This window comes from Peromyscus maniculatus, chromosome 23 (assembly GCF_049852395.1).
Source record: "Peromyscus maniculatus bairdii isolate BWxNUB_F1_BW_parent chromosome 23, HU_Pman_BW_mat_3.1, whole genome shotgun sequence".
Taxonomy (NCBI): Eukaryota; Metazoa; Chordata; class Mammalia; order Rodentia; family Cricetidae; genus Peromyscus; species Peromyscus maniculatus.
The window spans coordinates 56218824-56234909 of record NC_134874.1 but is presented as its reverse complement, the minus strand read 5'-3'; the positions used below and the strand labels follow the sequence as shown (position 1 = coordinate 56234909).

Here is a 16086-nt window from a genome sequence, read left to right as displayed (position 1 = left end):
AGCCTGCCTGGAAGAACGGATTCACTCCCTACCACAAGACGTAACTGTCTACATACAGTGGTTTTTCTAGTTTTTGTTTTAATACAGAGAAATTCTACTGTGTTGTAAAGAGGCTAAAGTTAAGAAAATGTTTTTCTATCCACAGAGGACTAAAAAATACATTATGGGAGTGCATATCATACTGCAAGACATGGTTGTTAAAAAGGATGGGATGGGATGGATAGACCTCCATAAATCCCCTCAAAAAGTCTATGGCGCCCTCTGACTTTGCCTTATAACACCACTACCAGGCAGTTAGCACAATCCTTTGTTTTGTTTGCCTTTTTTTTTTTTTTGGTTGTTTGTTTTTCAAGACAGGGTTTCTCTGTGTAGCCCTGGCTGTCCTGGAACTCTTTCTATAGACCAGGCTGGCTTCAAATTCAGAGATCCTCCTGCCTCTACCTCCCGAGTGCTAGGATTAAAGGTGCGCGCCACCATGCCTGGCTTTTTCAGTTTGCGTCTTCTTCATAGCAGCTATCTGATTTTATACTACACGCTTTGTGAAATTTATTGTCTGTAATCTTTATTTTTACTAAAGTGTGGATTTCGTGTCTCACTCCCTGCATTTAGCTTTGTGTCGATCGAGCGAGCGGTTCTCAGTAAATACTGGTTAAATGAACTACTGAGACTGAATTCCATTTAGTATGCTAAAAAAAAAAAAAACCAAGCCCAAATATACATGCACATACAAAATGTGAAAAGTGGAGCCAGCATGGCGCAGCACACCTTTAATTCCAGCATTTGGGAAGCTGAGGGAGGTGGATCTTTGTGAATCTGAGGCCAGCGTTCCAGGCCAGCCAGAGCTACACAGGGAGATCTTGTCTCAAAAAAGAAACAAAAAGCCAAATCAAACAAAAAAGGTGAAAAGTGGAAAAATAATAAGACGCAATGTAGCCACTAATGCGCACTAGTTTTCCGTAAGGAGATTTTTTTTTTTCCCCAGTGTGGGCAAACATTCTGCCACCAAGCTCTGTATCATATTAATTAGAATGCTTGATTTTCAAAATTGCTATTAGAGTTGCTGGTCCAAGCAAGTTTCTTAAAGAAAAGCAAATCGGTGAATTTTGCCTTGGGATTAGGATAGAAGTTTCTGAAACGGCCTTCAGTATACTTTTGCCATTTTTGCATCACAAAACTATGCAAATCGGTCGTCTGAGCTTGATGACTTTAAAGTCCAAGTACTGATTCACTCTGAGAAACACTGAAGATGCTTTACGTCCCGTGGAAGAGAGCCTTCGGCCAAGACTTAATTCTTCAAGTAAGTCTTAAATTCTCTCCCTACCTCATTAGAATGTGAATTTGCTGTTGTCTTTAATGAGTGACAAGATGCTATGTATACCAAGCACCTGTTTTAAAATGAATTTCTCTGTGATTTATTCTCAGTAAATGCTTGGTCGGTCTGTCTCTTGCGCATGCTCGCATACGTGCGACTGTGTAGAGTAAAGTGTAAGAAGCCCGGACACGGAGAGCGTTTCTGTTCTGTTTGCTCTTTGGTGGATGTGACAAGCTCACGATGGAATGGAGGGCACCACAGTCGCTGGATTCGACTGTTCTAACAGCGATCGAGCCCTGAAAAGAGCAGTGGACGAAGTTCACTAGCAGGTCATCTGAGAGCATCTTTGCCTCTGGCCTTAACTGGGCATAGCGGCGACTCCAGGGGTATGACTGATATGGGTGTGACAGATTAGGCCTTGGTTAAACCTTTTTAAGTTTGTATTTGGGAAGAGGAGGGATTTCCAGGAAAAGTCTGCACATGTGGAACAGAGAGCCCCCACCCAGTGACACCGGTAACACCCAAAGCCATGTAGCGGCTTCCTCTCTGAGCACTGTCTTCAGAGTAAAGGTCTGGCCGATTGGGGTCTGAGCGCCCCCTGCTCTGAGCGCCCAGTCAGTGGCTTCGGACAGGGTACCGGGCTGCTAGGAGAGTGTACCTCCACACCCCCACGACCCTAGGTCCCTTTAGTCTCCTCTCTCCCCTTGTCCTTGCTTGCATTTCTCTGTCTGTCTGTCTGTCTGTCTGTCTGTCTGTCTGTCTGTCTGTCTGTCTCTCTCTCTCTCTCTCTCTCTCTCTCTCTCTCTCTCTCTCTCTCTCTCTCCAGTGGGTCTTTCAAGCCCTGGTTGCTCTCTGGAACAGGGCTGCTCATCTCTGCAGTGCTCACAGCACGAGTCTGTAGGTGGGAGAGTCGTAGTAGGAGTCCAAAGACACTTTGGGTCCGTAAGGGGCCAGGAGAGGCTTTGAGGGCTGGAGAAGCAGCTAAGTGGAGTGGCGGATGCCAAGTCCGGGTGAAGGCCTGGGATGAAGACCCAGCACTATAGAGACACACACATCGGTTTAGGAAGAAGACGGCAGCAGGACCGGACAACACTGGGGATGTATCTACTGCCCCTGAATCGCACCCTTGGAGACGGTAAAATTCACTTGGCTGCCGCTCCTCTTCTGGAGAAATCGGGCAGGTTCTAGAGCACAGGCAGAGCGTTATCCTCCCTGCCCTCCTCTGCAGCACCCCCCACCCCTCCCTGCCTCTCTCTCCTCATCCCTTCATCCTCAGAGATGATTCTGGTCTGTCACAAGGGCGTCCACTGGTGCTGATCTGTGGGGTCATGATGCAGGGGTAACAGGACAGATGTCCCTTGCAGGACGGGTCACTCAGTTAGTGAGCAAGGTTCAACGGCAGAAGAGAGGTTAATCTCGGCCTCTGGGGGCTTCTCTGCTGCTCCAGCTCTGGTCTGCTGGAGATGCAGGGTGCTGGGGATAAAATACTACCGTTGGAACCCTCCAGGACTCTGAGCGCATTGGACTGTCACAGACATTTACGTTCAGTGTTGTTTGGCTGATGACCGCTCCAGGAGGTCTTTGCTGAGAACTCTCGGGTCAGCATTGGGAAGGAGCTCTGTGCTGGTTTGCCAGCTGCCTCCTCCCACTGCCCCTTGGGGTACCTGCTTAGCCACATCACTGTCTGAAACACATTCTGACCCTGGTGGAGCATCTGAGAAGGAAGCGGACGGAGCTGAAGGCATGTACTAAATGTGACTGCCAGTCCCTTGGGCAGGTGGCCTGGAGAGGGAGCAAAGGACCCCATAGCCCGTGTCTCCCAAGTGACTCGGCAACACTGTTTCAGTCTGGGCGCAGACCGTCACAGTTTGTAAGGGCTCAACAGAAGTGAAATTTCCCGCAGGAGCGGTCCTGTCTGTCTAACTCTGGGGACAAAAGCATGCACCCAGCAGCCACTGTCACAAGCAATTCACCCCTAACGAACGCTTGATGCTGAGCTCCAGGGTCTGGTCCCTCCACAGCACACTTCTGTCTTAACGCAGATAAGGGGATTCTTCTTCCACCCCCAGCCAGGCCCGCCCTGGTCCTCCCAGCTGCTCTCTGCTGAGCTCTGATTTGGACACTCTGCCCCTTCCTCAGCTCTTTCAAGCCCTCCCTCATTTCGTCTATGTATTTACCCAGCAGTTATGCATTGGAGCGCATTGCATACAGAGTCCTAAAGCAGGAAGTTAATGCGGAAGATGGATTTTTCTTATCTAATGTAGTAAAGAGCTTTAAATTTACTTTTAACCGAGATATAGAAACATAAAAATTGTAGGTGCTAATGGGGATGTGTCCTCCCCGCTTTTTAAATATAAAGATCGGAATTGTGTGATTTTTAAAATCAATTTAAACCTATCTGTTGCCTCAAATGTTAGACACCTCTTCATGGTGAACACTCTCAACGCTTATCCTTCTGGCTTCTCGGGGTGTGTGGTCTCCTTGCCGCTGTGGTCACCCAGATGTCCCCTAGCAGCGGACTTTCCAGCCCTGCATTAACCACCCCTTTTCCAGAGGTCGTGTTACACAGATCTGCATCCTGGGATTAAGTCGTGGTGTTTTCTTCTAGCCTCACTTCATTCATTCATCTTATCCCACCTTGAAGCCAGCTGACGTGGACAGTGAGCAAGCCGGACAAGGATGGCTGTGGCTTGAAAAAAGCTGCATCCCGCCGGGACACATACATGACGCAATTACTTGGCTTTTCGGCTATATAATCTTTAAGTTTTTCATAGTAGCTTCATTTATTTAATTTTAATTTGATTTAATTTGAATATCCAGAGTTCAGGGCTTAAGGGTTTGTTTGGCTCAGTGGTGTGCTCTTGCCTACCAAGCATAAGGCCCTGAGTTTGGTCCCCAGCTCCCAGGGGCGGGGCGGGGGTGTGTGGCGGGGGAGACAGACATACAGATCTGTATCGTGTCTGCACAGCCTAGCACTGCGCCAGAGAGGAACTAGGAGCTTACAAACATTGATTAAGTAAACAAATGAGGTGTGAGCTGATGTGGCATTAGTGCTGACCCTTTTTAAAACTTTAAATTAACTGGGCACGGTGGGGCTTGCCTTTAGTCCCAGCATAGGAAAGCAAAGGGGCCACCTGCCCCTGTTAGTTCAAGGCCAGCCTAGTCTGGTATGGCAAGTTCCAGGTCAACCAAGAGCTACATGGTGAGACCCTGCCTCAAATAAAATAAAATAAAATAAAAAAATGAATGAATAAAGAAAAGCCCTTAAAGATAGCTAGATTTGGCTTCAAAATAATTTCTGTCTTTATATATGGCATGCCCATATCTACTTTAAATGCCTTATCTACTTTAATACGCTTTAAAATGATTTTAAACCACGTTTTAATACACGTCTCTAGAAGCCTTTACATTTGAGAGGAATACAGAGCTCTTCATTGCTGTTAAATATTTTTTGATGCCAACCTGGCCATTTAGAATCGGTGCTTGTCTGTTGTCTCGTGAGAGATGTGGTACATCTAGTAGTACCAGTGAGTGGCACATGTCGGAGACAAGCTTAGCTGCCCACATGCCATGACCTGAGCCCAGCTATTTCTCCCCTCTCCCTCCTTCTTCCTGCCTGAACCTGTAACGCAGGCAGAATAGCTTAGTGAACCTCTCCAAGCTGCTATGAGAAAGACAAATCAACACCAGTGAGACGCCTAAGGCAGCAGTGTTTGTGAAGCAAAATCCACCTGTGAACCGTCCACCCTAGTAGTGTCCGCCTCCAATAACAGTTACGGACACTGAAGGAGCTTGATGCGTGACCGAATCATTACTGTAGGAAGATCTCACGCCTGTCTTTCAAGGCTTGAGAAACAAGTGCACAGGAAGCCAGAGCATGCGTGATTGCAAGAAGCATGAATGGGACCTGTGAAGGAAGGATGTCTCCTAGCCATGAGACATAACTGAAACACCCCTGGTGACCAGGATTCCAGATGGACACCGAGTTTGCCAGGCAGGGTCTGAAGCAGCCCAGGGGGCAGAGGAGGCAGGCAGGCAGGGTGCAGAAGGCAAGCACCACAGGAGAGGTGGGCAGTGAGTGATGATGCCCATGGATCGAGCAGGGAGGCGGCGGGAGAGCCCGTGGCTGCTGGAGCCTTTTCCTCTAACTCTATTGCTGTGGCAGAGGTGGCCCTCATGCCTGTCTGTGAGCATGCTCTCCTTGGTGCGCATGCTCTCCCAGGCCTGCACGCTCCAGATTCCCCTTTGCTCCTGGCCGCTGCCCTTTGTCCCGAGAAGCTGCTACCCAGCTTTCTTGCCTTTGCTTTCCTTTGCAAGAATGGCTGTGTCTCACTGACAGGGTTTTCCTGGGAGGAAATGAGGAGGGGCAGAAGTTCCAGCTTCCCTCGGCTCTGTCAACAGGCGTTTGATGGTGACCGGGGCATGAGCTGGCATGCGTGCCCAGCTTCCTCCCTCCTGTTTTCTTTGGAATGTTCAAGAGTTATCAGTTCACAAGTAACAATGATCGTGGACCGGATCCTGCTAAGGATCCAGCACCCTTACGATTCTCTGGGTGTCTAAGTCCTTTCTGAGCCGCCAGGCTTTCTGTGAAAGATGCATCCTGGGTTGTAGGCTCAGGTTTTCAAACTTAGTCTGGTTTCACTGGTTTCATATGTAATGAAGGGGGTTCCTGCTCCGTGGAGCCCTGGCAAGTCAGGGCTGGCTACTGTGGCTACCAGTGGTCCTTATTCACAGGTTTATGGCAGAAAAAGCCATGGGAGAGTGGGCATGTTTGATGGTCTTTATTCACAGGTTTATGGCAGAAAAAGCCATGGGAGAGTCGGCATGTTTGATGTCACCTGTGTGTGATGCTGAACGCGAGAGCCAAGGAGATGGAGCACGTGGTCCTGACAGTTGCACCTCAGGTTGCATCTGAAACTTAATGGGTGTGTGACTACCATTCAGAACTTCCTTCCCAGAAGCTCACAGTAGGAGTTAGTTACTTCTCCATCCACCACATGGGTTCTGGGGTTCAAGAACTCAGGTCATCAGGCTTTGCGCCGAGCACCTTTACCCACACGGAGCCATCTCAGTGGCCCAGCTGTCATGGCTAAGTAAAGAGAGGTGATGGACACAGTGTAGGGAAACATAGCAAATACTAACAGTGGTGTTTATTACGGATTTAGTGTAAGAGTTTACAGAAGACTCATTCAAAATTTCTTTTGGGGGTAGACTGATGCTAACTCAGTCCTGATGCCTTCTGGTGGGTTCCGACTCACCGGCCAGTTTCTGCACAAATGAGGAGAGTCAGACCGCGGTGATGGTTGCTAAGCTGTGACCACGGGCGGCTTGGCTGAGTGAAATGGTCGAAGCCTCACCGTGTCCCGTGCAGTCAGCATTATTCCAGTTTCATAAGTAAACAGGGCCTCAAAGGGCAGGAAGACAAGGGCAGGGCTGGGGCCTCACGCCCTGGTCTCCGCAGCGGACTCACCCAGCACTCACAGTCTCTCTTCACCGTGTGTGCGTGCGTGCGTGCGCGTATGTGTGTGTGTGCTGTGTTTTTTTCCTCCAGCCTCATAACAGCCATGGGCATTCAGGATTGGTTGAACTTTGTTGTTTTGTTTCAGACAGGGTCTGTGTAGCCTAAGCCGGCTTTGAACCCTGAACTCCTGATATGCCTGCCTCTACCTCCCAAGTGTTGGGATCACAGGCATGAGCCACCATATGTGACTCTTTAACTCAAATTCAAGGTCCGACAAATGAATTCAAATCCGACTCACTTCTCTCGAACAGCCAGCCAACGTCTTCTGTTAGCCCATCATGGAATACGCACAGTGTACCATCATGTGAGTTTGGAGAACACAGAGTTAAAACCACTATACCAGGCTTCCATAGACTAGGACTCCTTTGGGTCTTTATTATGTTCATATGGACTCTGAATTTATAGGGAAAGAGGTTACACCAGTCTTTTTATGAGCTACGGGTTTATCCGCACAGCCACTCAGCTGTTTATTATGGCAGACTACCTCAAGGGATGAATGTTCCACAAACTAGCATTTTGGTAGTGTATCATCTTGGGTAAGTCGTTTACTCTCTTTGGGCCCAGTTGTCTATTCTCCATAGTGGCCTAAAGATATTCCCAAATTTCTTCAGTAACTGATAGCTCTATGATATAAACCTTGCCCCAAACCAGGTATTTGGGTTACCAAATGAGCTCCTAAAGGTAGTGTCCAAATGTCGGAAAGCCATTCCGTCATCACTCCTGGAGCATTCGACTGAGCAGGAGGACACAAATAAGGCTGTCCACTCACTGAGAGAACTGCATCTCAGCTGACAGGAGGCGAAGGCACAGCTCAGCAGCTGAGAGCATGTGATGCTCCTGCAGAGGATCTGAGTTCGGTTCCCAGCACCCACGACAGGCAGCTAACAACCACCATAACTTTAGCCCAAGAGGAATCGATGCCTCTGGCCTCCTCAGCCACATGCACTCTCTCTCTCTCTCTCTCTCTCTCTCTCTCTCTCTCTCTCTCTCTCTCTCTCTCTCACACACACACACACACACACACACACACACACACACATCCCTAAGTAAGAGGAAAGTAGAAACCCTCATAAGGAAAAAAGACTCAGTGACAAGCTGCCTCCTTTTTGTGAGAGGTAGGCCCTTCCTCCAGCGCAGTGACCAGCTGGTCCCAGTGGTCTGCGTTTGTATAGCACAAGTGATACTCCTGGAGGAGGTGTGACCTGGCTGGCCGGCACTGCAGAATGTGCAGAATGTAAAGCCTTTCCGAGACACTGAAAGTGTCTTCACGTTATCGTGAAGCTTCTTTATACCGTGGCCTCGCCCCAAGGTCAGACTCCCATGCAGGCTTCCTCTGAGTGGAAGACTTACATTTTAGGACTCCACACTGTCACATGAGGGATCGAGGTTGTCAAATATTGTGAGTAAACGACGATTATATTTATAACATGGGCATCAAACCAGGCCCTTGTACATGATAGACAAGTGACAATTTTATTTTTTACTAGTTTAGTTGAACCTTACCTAGCCACAGAATGAAGCAGGTAGGAGACATCGTCTATCGTCACTGGTTTTAGTCTAGCTGGTTTTATTTTTGAAAGAAAATAACTGGTAACAACCAGTTTCAGTTAGAAAGTTGTTTCATTCTTTCTTTTAGGACTGGAGAGGTGGCTCAGTGGTTAAGAGCACTGGCCGCCCTTCCAGAGGACCTGGATTCAGTTCCCAGCACCCACATCACAACCACTTGTAACTTCAGCTCCAGGAGATCTAATGCCCTCTGCTGGCCTCCACTGGTACCTGCACATACACACACACACACACACACACACACACACACACACACACCTAAAAAAGAAAGTTTTAGTTAAACTAGTACAATAAAATACTGCCTCCCAAATTATTAAAATGAGTGTAGATGAATTTAAAAAATTATCAGTCTACCTCTTTGAGCTCCATATGTACTAGGTGTTTAAAATTGCAACATGGAGAAATAGCCCAGTGATTCAGAGGACTAGCTGCTCTTCCAGAGGACTCAGGTTTGATTCCCAGCGCCACTTTTGGTGGATCTGATGCCCTCTCTGGCCTCCATAGGCACCAGGCAATCAGGTGGCACACAGACATACATGTAGATGAAACACTCATACGTGTAAAATTTTAAAAATCAATAAAAAAATCCCGCCGAAACTATGCTGTCCCTCAAGCCAAGAAATTCACTCCTCACTCTCGCAGCTGTGACGGTGAATTGAACCACTTCCTGGGTGACCTCTCCATTTCTTTCCCTCTGAGCTGTTGTAGTAAGGGTCCTTTCTAGTGCTAAGGGTCGGGTGCAGAGCCAGCTCCACTCTACCTTCTCGGAAGCTGAAGGAGACACGGTCTGCAAGCACGCTAGGCAAAAGGTTCCAGGTGTCGGGGAGGCAGGTGACAGGAAGACAAGAAGGGAGGGTGAGTGACGAAGGGTGCGAGGGGGCATCTCTTACCAGGTTCTTGTTGTATTTTGTGGTTGTTTTTGAACCAAGTGATCCAAGGCTGAGGGACGCCGTGAGCTTGACAGTCTAAGGTCGCAGAGCCGCTGATGGGCACCTTGGAGTCGCTGAGGTTCCGCAGCAGGTGTGGGGCCTCCTGATCTAGTGAGGAAAAAGAGGGGGCTGTGGTTACTTTGATTGCACAAACAGACTGGCATTTTAATAGAGACAGAAACCACCCAAGGCGACCCTAAGATTTCAACACGCATTTGTCCTCTTTCTCTTCACTCATTAAAGCTATTGCTTCCCTTTTTGCAATGTGCTAGAATGGTTAAGTCAGGACTATGCCGAACTCTATATTTCTAGATATTAATACACGGGCTTTGACTGGCCAACTCATTTTCTTCTTTGACAAGGAAAAGCTTTTCTAGAACTCAAATATTTCATGCATTTTAGGAACTAAATATGAAAAACATGGTTGTGTATGTAGGGTTATAATACTTTTTTAACATTTCTATTACATGTTTTGATGGGCCAATGTAATCTTATGTCTTATGTCTGATCTCTGAATTGAACCGATGGCCCCTGAGTTTGTGTTGATTTGAGTTTTGTGGGGTGGGTTGTGTTATTCCATAACCTACATTTCGAGGCAGCAGACCAAACAGGAAGATTCTGAAATTTTCAAAGCTTTATTGATTACTCCTCCCCCTCCATCCCCTCCCCAAATGCAAGCAACCAAAAAGTTAATTCAAGAGGCAGAGGCACAAATTGTAGGTTTTGCACTATATAATAGCACAAATATTGTATTTTATATTATTTTCTCTTGAAACATACAAATATGGTACAATACAATTTATTTTAATAAAATGCCAACCAATATAGTACAACAAAAATGAACTTAATACATTAAGATGCAATACATTATAATATTAAAATCCCACATAGGAACCGCAGTACCCCCAGGGCCCCAAATGAGTATACAGTGTCTCTGCGTAAATGAAGTAGTCAGTCAGTCCTGCTGATGTGTATACATTCTAGTGGGGCAGGATGGATTAGAGCTCAAACCCAACAGAGAAGAACAGAAATGCCTCCTAACGTCCCCCCCACCCACCCCCCACCCCCCACCCTACCCCCACTCCTTCCCCATCCATCTCATTTGCAAATCTTAGGACAGAAACTCCAAGAAAGGGTTTGGGCATGACTTACTTATTCTGCACACTGGTCTGAGCTTTCTCTGACCAGGTTTGGTTCCTCATCTTAGGGCATTAACACGGGGAGAGAGCAGCTTAGGAACGGGTACACTACAGAGTGATGCTGTGGCCTGGATTCCACGTCCCTTGCAGGAGTCTGCTGGTCCCCAACACCTTTCTCTTTAAATTCCTGCAGGAAGACTCTCAGGGTGAGCATTCGTTAAGGCCATTTTGAAAGCCCAGGTTAAGAAGTGTATCATCATATAAGGTGGTGAAGGTTTCTCAAGGGACATGGTTTTCACAGCTTATCACCAGTCTTGTTTGACATAAAATGCAGTCTGAAGGCAAGAGCATTGAAGGAAGTGCTGGTTGATTAAAAACCTTCTTCCTGAGCAGGCTGCATGGTCACAACTGCTCTTGTCCTTGCCCGTTTCCAGTGTCTCCCCCTAGCTCCCCTCACAGGGGAGCTCCCCTTACTGCATTTCTGTGCCCATGTTCTATGCAAACGGTCAGCTTTTCTTGATGGAAAATGCAGCCCACAGAAACTGTCAATGTATGATAACCTGTGCACGCTTGCTCGTGACAATGTTGACATTTTTACAAAACACCAGGGAGATAGACAAGATAATATAGAATGCATGACTAATTAGCATTTAAGAGTGCCCTGCTGATTTTGCCAGATTGAACCTAAAACTCAGACCCAGTCCATTGAGTTACTTAGCTTCCTTCAGTGCATTTTACAATTACCAACGTGTCAACTATGACAAAACAATCTATCACTGCTTGTAGGCCTTAAAAGAAGTTTGAATACAGGGCCTATAAAACACCAATTATTTATAGCTACCGTTTATAATATCATCTGTACAAATAGGTTTTGAGTCTCCCTGACGGATGTACTTAAAAGAGAATGTTTTAACAAAAATGTTGCAAAGAACACCCAAAGGGCCCATTTGTATGATACAGACTTCACAGAAGCAGCATGCAAAGCTGCAGAATTAACACAGAACTTTCCATTTAAATACAAGGTCCTCCCTCACACCCCTTCTGAAGCATGCACTATAAGGATTTACCTAGGAAAAATGTTTTCTCGGGTTGGGCTACTGTCTGCAAGGCGGTTCAACCTGACAATCGTATCTTGTTAATTCTACCTCATAGTTTGTAACAATGTATTTTGACATTTTAAGGAAGAAAGGTACACGAAACCCATACATAGTTGGTAGAAATAGAAATCTGACCCCTCTACTAAAATAATCTGAATTAACAAAATATTTTTGCTGGTTATCAGTATCCAGAGACCACTGCCTACAAGAGGTCCTTTTCCTTTTTAGGTATGACCCTGAATTGCTGGCAAGGTCCTAGGTCCCTAAAGAAATGTTTCTTTTCTCTGCTTTCGGGAGGGGTTGAGGAGCCAGCCTCATCCCCCCCCTACCCTCCAGCTAGTCTCGTCTCTAGGTTCTCTCTCTCTCTCTCACCCTCATCTCTCTTCATCCCCCAAAGGACAAAAAAGAATCTATACAATAGTTTCTTTTCTTAGAAGAATCTTCTGGAAAGATTAATTATACAATAATGAATGGAATTCTTAAAATTGTCTCTTGGAATACTGTCTTCCCCTCCTCATGGGGAAGGAACTGGAAGGCTTTGCATGTTCAGTTCAGCTTTTCTGAGAAGTCTCCCTAAATCCTTCTTTTCTTTTCTTTTCTTTTTTCTTTAAGCTTTCCTAAAAGCTGGGCCCCCGAAGTTTTCTTAATGGTGCTGGAGTTTTGTTTCCTGAAGGAACACATTGCCTCAGAAGGAAACAAAGAGACCAGGCCAAAGAGCCATAGGTAAGACTTCAAGACACAATTGATAATTCTTTCCTCTGGGCTGACAACTTCCAGGCTACTGATTGTTTTCACAGCATTTGGGGCTCCATAAAACTGGCATTTGGGGGAAATGCTATTGTTTACTCTTTCACATGTGACAAAAGCAATTCCCACGTGAAAGACAAGTTTAGCCCTGGGACCCGGTCTGTTACCTAAAGGAGGAAACAGGCTGGTGAGTTCCCAAGCTTGAAGAGTCACCATATTGTCACCTCCCACTGGACTGCCCGGTCACTGTTTCTCAGCCACGCTATTTTGGTCATGATTGCTGGCTTCCCCCACCCCTAGAGTTCACATACAAAGATCAATCATACATGGAAACAAAACAATGCATATTAAAAGTACCTTTCCTTCAAATGCAAGTTGAAAATGTAATTGCTCTTGATTTTTTAAAAAAGACATGCATTTAAATAGTTTTAATACTTTTGCAATTTCTTAACCCCCATAAACATCCCATTAACATTTGCATGTAGAGAAGGTGGCCTTTTCTTTTTTTAATGAGTGGATTTTCTAATAGATATTTAGAAAGAAGACTGCATGAAATCTCTAGTCACAATATTTCCTGGATACATGGATGTGGACACCTTTGAATGCCATCGAAGCATGATGAAGGGCTTTAAAACGGTACCCAGGGGCCGTGAGTGTTCAGAACGAAGGCTTGCTCTACTTCCCCCAGCTGTCAGGGGTTGTCAGGCCAGGCCAGGGCAGTGAGGAACATTGCCTGAGCGCTGGACTCCCTACTGAGGAAACAGCGGTGTAATTACCTGGAGTGGACAGAGGAGGGTGGAGCTGCCTTGGTAGACCTTCATAAATCACACTGGGACAAAGCTTTGCTCTTGGAATTACATCAACGTCTTGCGCCCCTGGGACCCGTCTTAGAACCCCCAGTTTCAGATCAATATACTTCATGTAAAAAAAAATACTTTCAAATAAATAAGCATCATAACTTGTTATCCAGGTACTATTTACAAATCAAGAGCCAATGAAACAGTTAAAATAAAACCAGGTAGACACCCGACAAAGACTCAGATTCAACTGTACTCATCCTGTGCTGAAAAATGAACTTATTCGTGTCCATCTTTGGCAGAAACCAGTGTTTGCTTAAATTATTCAGTTTGTGCAGCTTCACAACTTAAAAAATATATATATCAAAAGAGGTTGGCATCAGAGTGGAATAAAAGGCGAGTCCCAGGTTGCTGTCTATCAGGCAGGAGAAGACAGAAGAGCGAACACATAGCGGAGGCAGGGTACAAGGGTCTTCATCCAAACACACACCAGGTCGCCCAGAGAGCACCCCGGCCAGTGAGCACTGGGGCTCCTTATTACACTATCATGTCCAAACTCATTTTGAGAGGAGCCTCTCCTCTGGGCCTGAAAGTTAGCAACAGTAACAATAAACCAAGATGATAGGAGACAACTGTTACTTTTCAATGAGTCCTTTAATGTTTGACATTACTTTGTGTGGTACAATCATTCCTCCTGCTTTTAAATTTGGAGATCCGAGAGAAAATAGCCTTTTTGTTGCAGTGCTCACCTCTAATGAGAACTTCTGTCTTCCGAAGGATTTCTTCCCCTGTGTACATGTTCCTGGCTCTGCAGGCATAGGTGCCCGAATCTTCCAGGGACACATTCTTGATGACAAGGTTCAGAGTGATGGAGTACTCTTGAGTGGTGGCCATTTTCTGCTTGCTGATGCTGTGATGCATTGTTCTGTTGTTTACTGTCCGTAGCAGGATCCAGGTAATGTCTCTGTACAGGAACTTGTTGACCATGCAGGAGAGTTTCAGGTCCTCTCCTTCTGTTGGCATCTTTTCCAAGGAAACGTGAAAGCCATTCGGTACATCTATAAAATAAGAACGAAGAACTTCAGACCAATGTCTCCCAATGAGATACTCAGACACAGCAAGAGGGAACTATTCATTCCCCCCTCCGCAGATCCGCTGAGCGAAAGCATCAGCCAGGACAACGGCTCTGTGTGTCTGTTAGAGGAAGTGATCAAACAAAGCAGGGAGAGAGCCTGTGGAGTTGAGCCCATCCTAAGTGACGCAGGAAATGCGAAACCTTTTCCTTTTTTCCTTAGCTGCTGCTTTTCATGGTGAAATGGTTTTCCTAACTTGGATTAAGAACCTCATTCCCCTTCCCTTGATCACATGCAGTACCGGTAAGCTGACATTCGAGGAGAGTAAAATGATAAAATCACTGAAGAGCAATTTGTACTAAGACTCAAAGGTCCGTGTGCAGCCAAGCTGGTTCCAAACAGTTCCTTTCAACGGAGCATGGAAAGGCTGGTCAGAGTCGGTCAGAGCAGGTCGGCCAGTCCTTCAGGGACTGCCCGTACTTCCCAGTGGCTTCCTCCCTACAGCTTCTGAATAGAGAGAGACCCAAGCCTCTCGACTAGTCCAGGGGGCCAGAGGTCACCCAGGGTTCTCCCCACTCAGGCCCCTCTAGTGGGAACAGTTGTACTCATGCACAAAAAGTTTTCTTTTGAAAATGTAGGCAAATCTGGACCGCTTTCCAGATTCCAAACATGTTTAATAGTTTTAAAAGTCAAATTTAGGGCTGGGAGCGTATCTCAGCGGCATAGAATTTGTCTAGTTAGGATGCACGAGTTTCTGGGTTTAATACCCAGCACCCCAAGGCAGGGAGGTCATATTTATTCTAAAGAAAAAAAATCATTCTGAGGAGTGGGGTGTGGGGGTGTGCACCTGTCATCCCAGCACTCGGGAGGTAGAGACAGGAGGACCACGAGTTCAAGGCCATCCTCGGCTGTACAGGAAGTTTGAAGAGGGCCAGGGCTACTGGAGACAGTCTCAGAAACAACACTAAATGGTTTTGAAGGTAACGGCGTCAGCCAAAGCCTTCTGTTGGGGATCAGTTCTCACCCTCCCTCTGCATTTCCTCAGGCCCTCCCCATTCCACGCCAGCCTGGACACCCCACCTCCTAGTAGTCCTCCCAGAACCATCATTTGAGTTTAGGGGTATAGGCTCCTTTGTTCCATTCTAGAACATTCATTGCAGGGTTTTAAAAATCATGGCTACTGGCCCTGAACTGACGTATTCTCAATACTCTCCCGTTGCTTGTTACTGGTGATGTATCTATATTTGAGCAAAGAATTTGGGCCAACATTTTACAAAGAGCTTTGAAGATGAAAAGAGCTGTTGTCTGTTGTTATTATTATCCTCCGTACACAAAGCTCTAAAGAGGCCTTTAAACCTTAAGGGGACAATGGTCCAAAATTAGACATCATATCAGCTCTCTCCTAAATCTCACGTTGCTTGTTTTTCTGGGTTTTCTGGCTTTGGCTGTGTTATAAAATGTCTCGTCTGAAGAAATGCCAAAGTATTCATCTGAAACCTGGAAGCAGGGGGCAACAGCAGCCTGTGAGGTGGTGGTGGCTGAGGAGCAAGGAGCAGAGGGGACGCTCTTGCAGAGGATGTGACAGCAGCCATGGACAGGCATTTCTAACCAAACAGTAAGTAAGGTATCTGCTCTCCTTCAGTGTCGTTTTACGTTCTTCCAGGTGAGAAGGACACATTTGCTGTCATCAGCCACCCAGATCTGAGGACAGAGGGCAGCCCCCAGGCTGCTCACAGTCCGGTCCCTAAGAGCAGAGCCCTTCTCCACCCCTGGGCACTCATCCTGGCCGGTGGGCACCCAGGGATGCCGGCCACACCACTGAGGTCACGCACGGAGACTCTATTTACTTTAGCGATTTGAAACTTCCGGTGGAAATAGCTCACAGGTTTCCTGATGGAAGATTTT

At 46.5% G+C, this 16086-nt stretch overlaps 1 protein-coding gene across 1 annotated transcript in view; it reads right to left on the bottom strand.

Annotated features, from left to right (window-relative positions):
• Flt1 (fms related receptor tyrosine kinase 1) overlaps positions 1-16086 on the bottom strand; it is a 119664-nt gene that overhangs the window by 62562 nt on the left and 41016 nt on the right. Inside the window, exons 9-10 of the mRNA XM_006979624.4 lie at positions 13858-14166; positions 9290-9436 (exon numbers count right to left, since the gene is read on the bottom strand). Coding sequence (XP_006979686.2) covers positions 9290-9436; positions 13858-14166 — 456 coding nt within the window. The remainder of the gene's footprint in view (positions 1-9289; positions 9437-13857; positions 14167-16086) is intronic.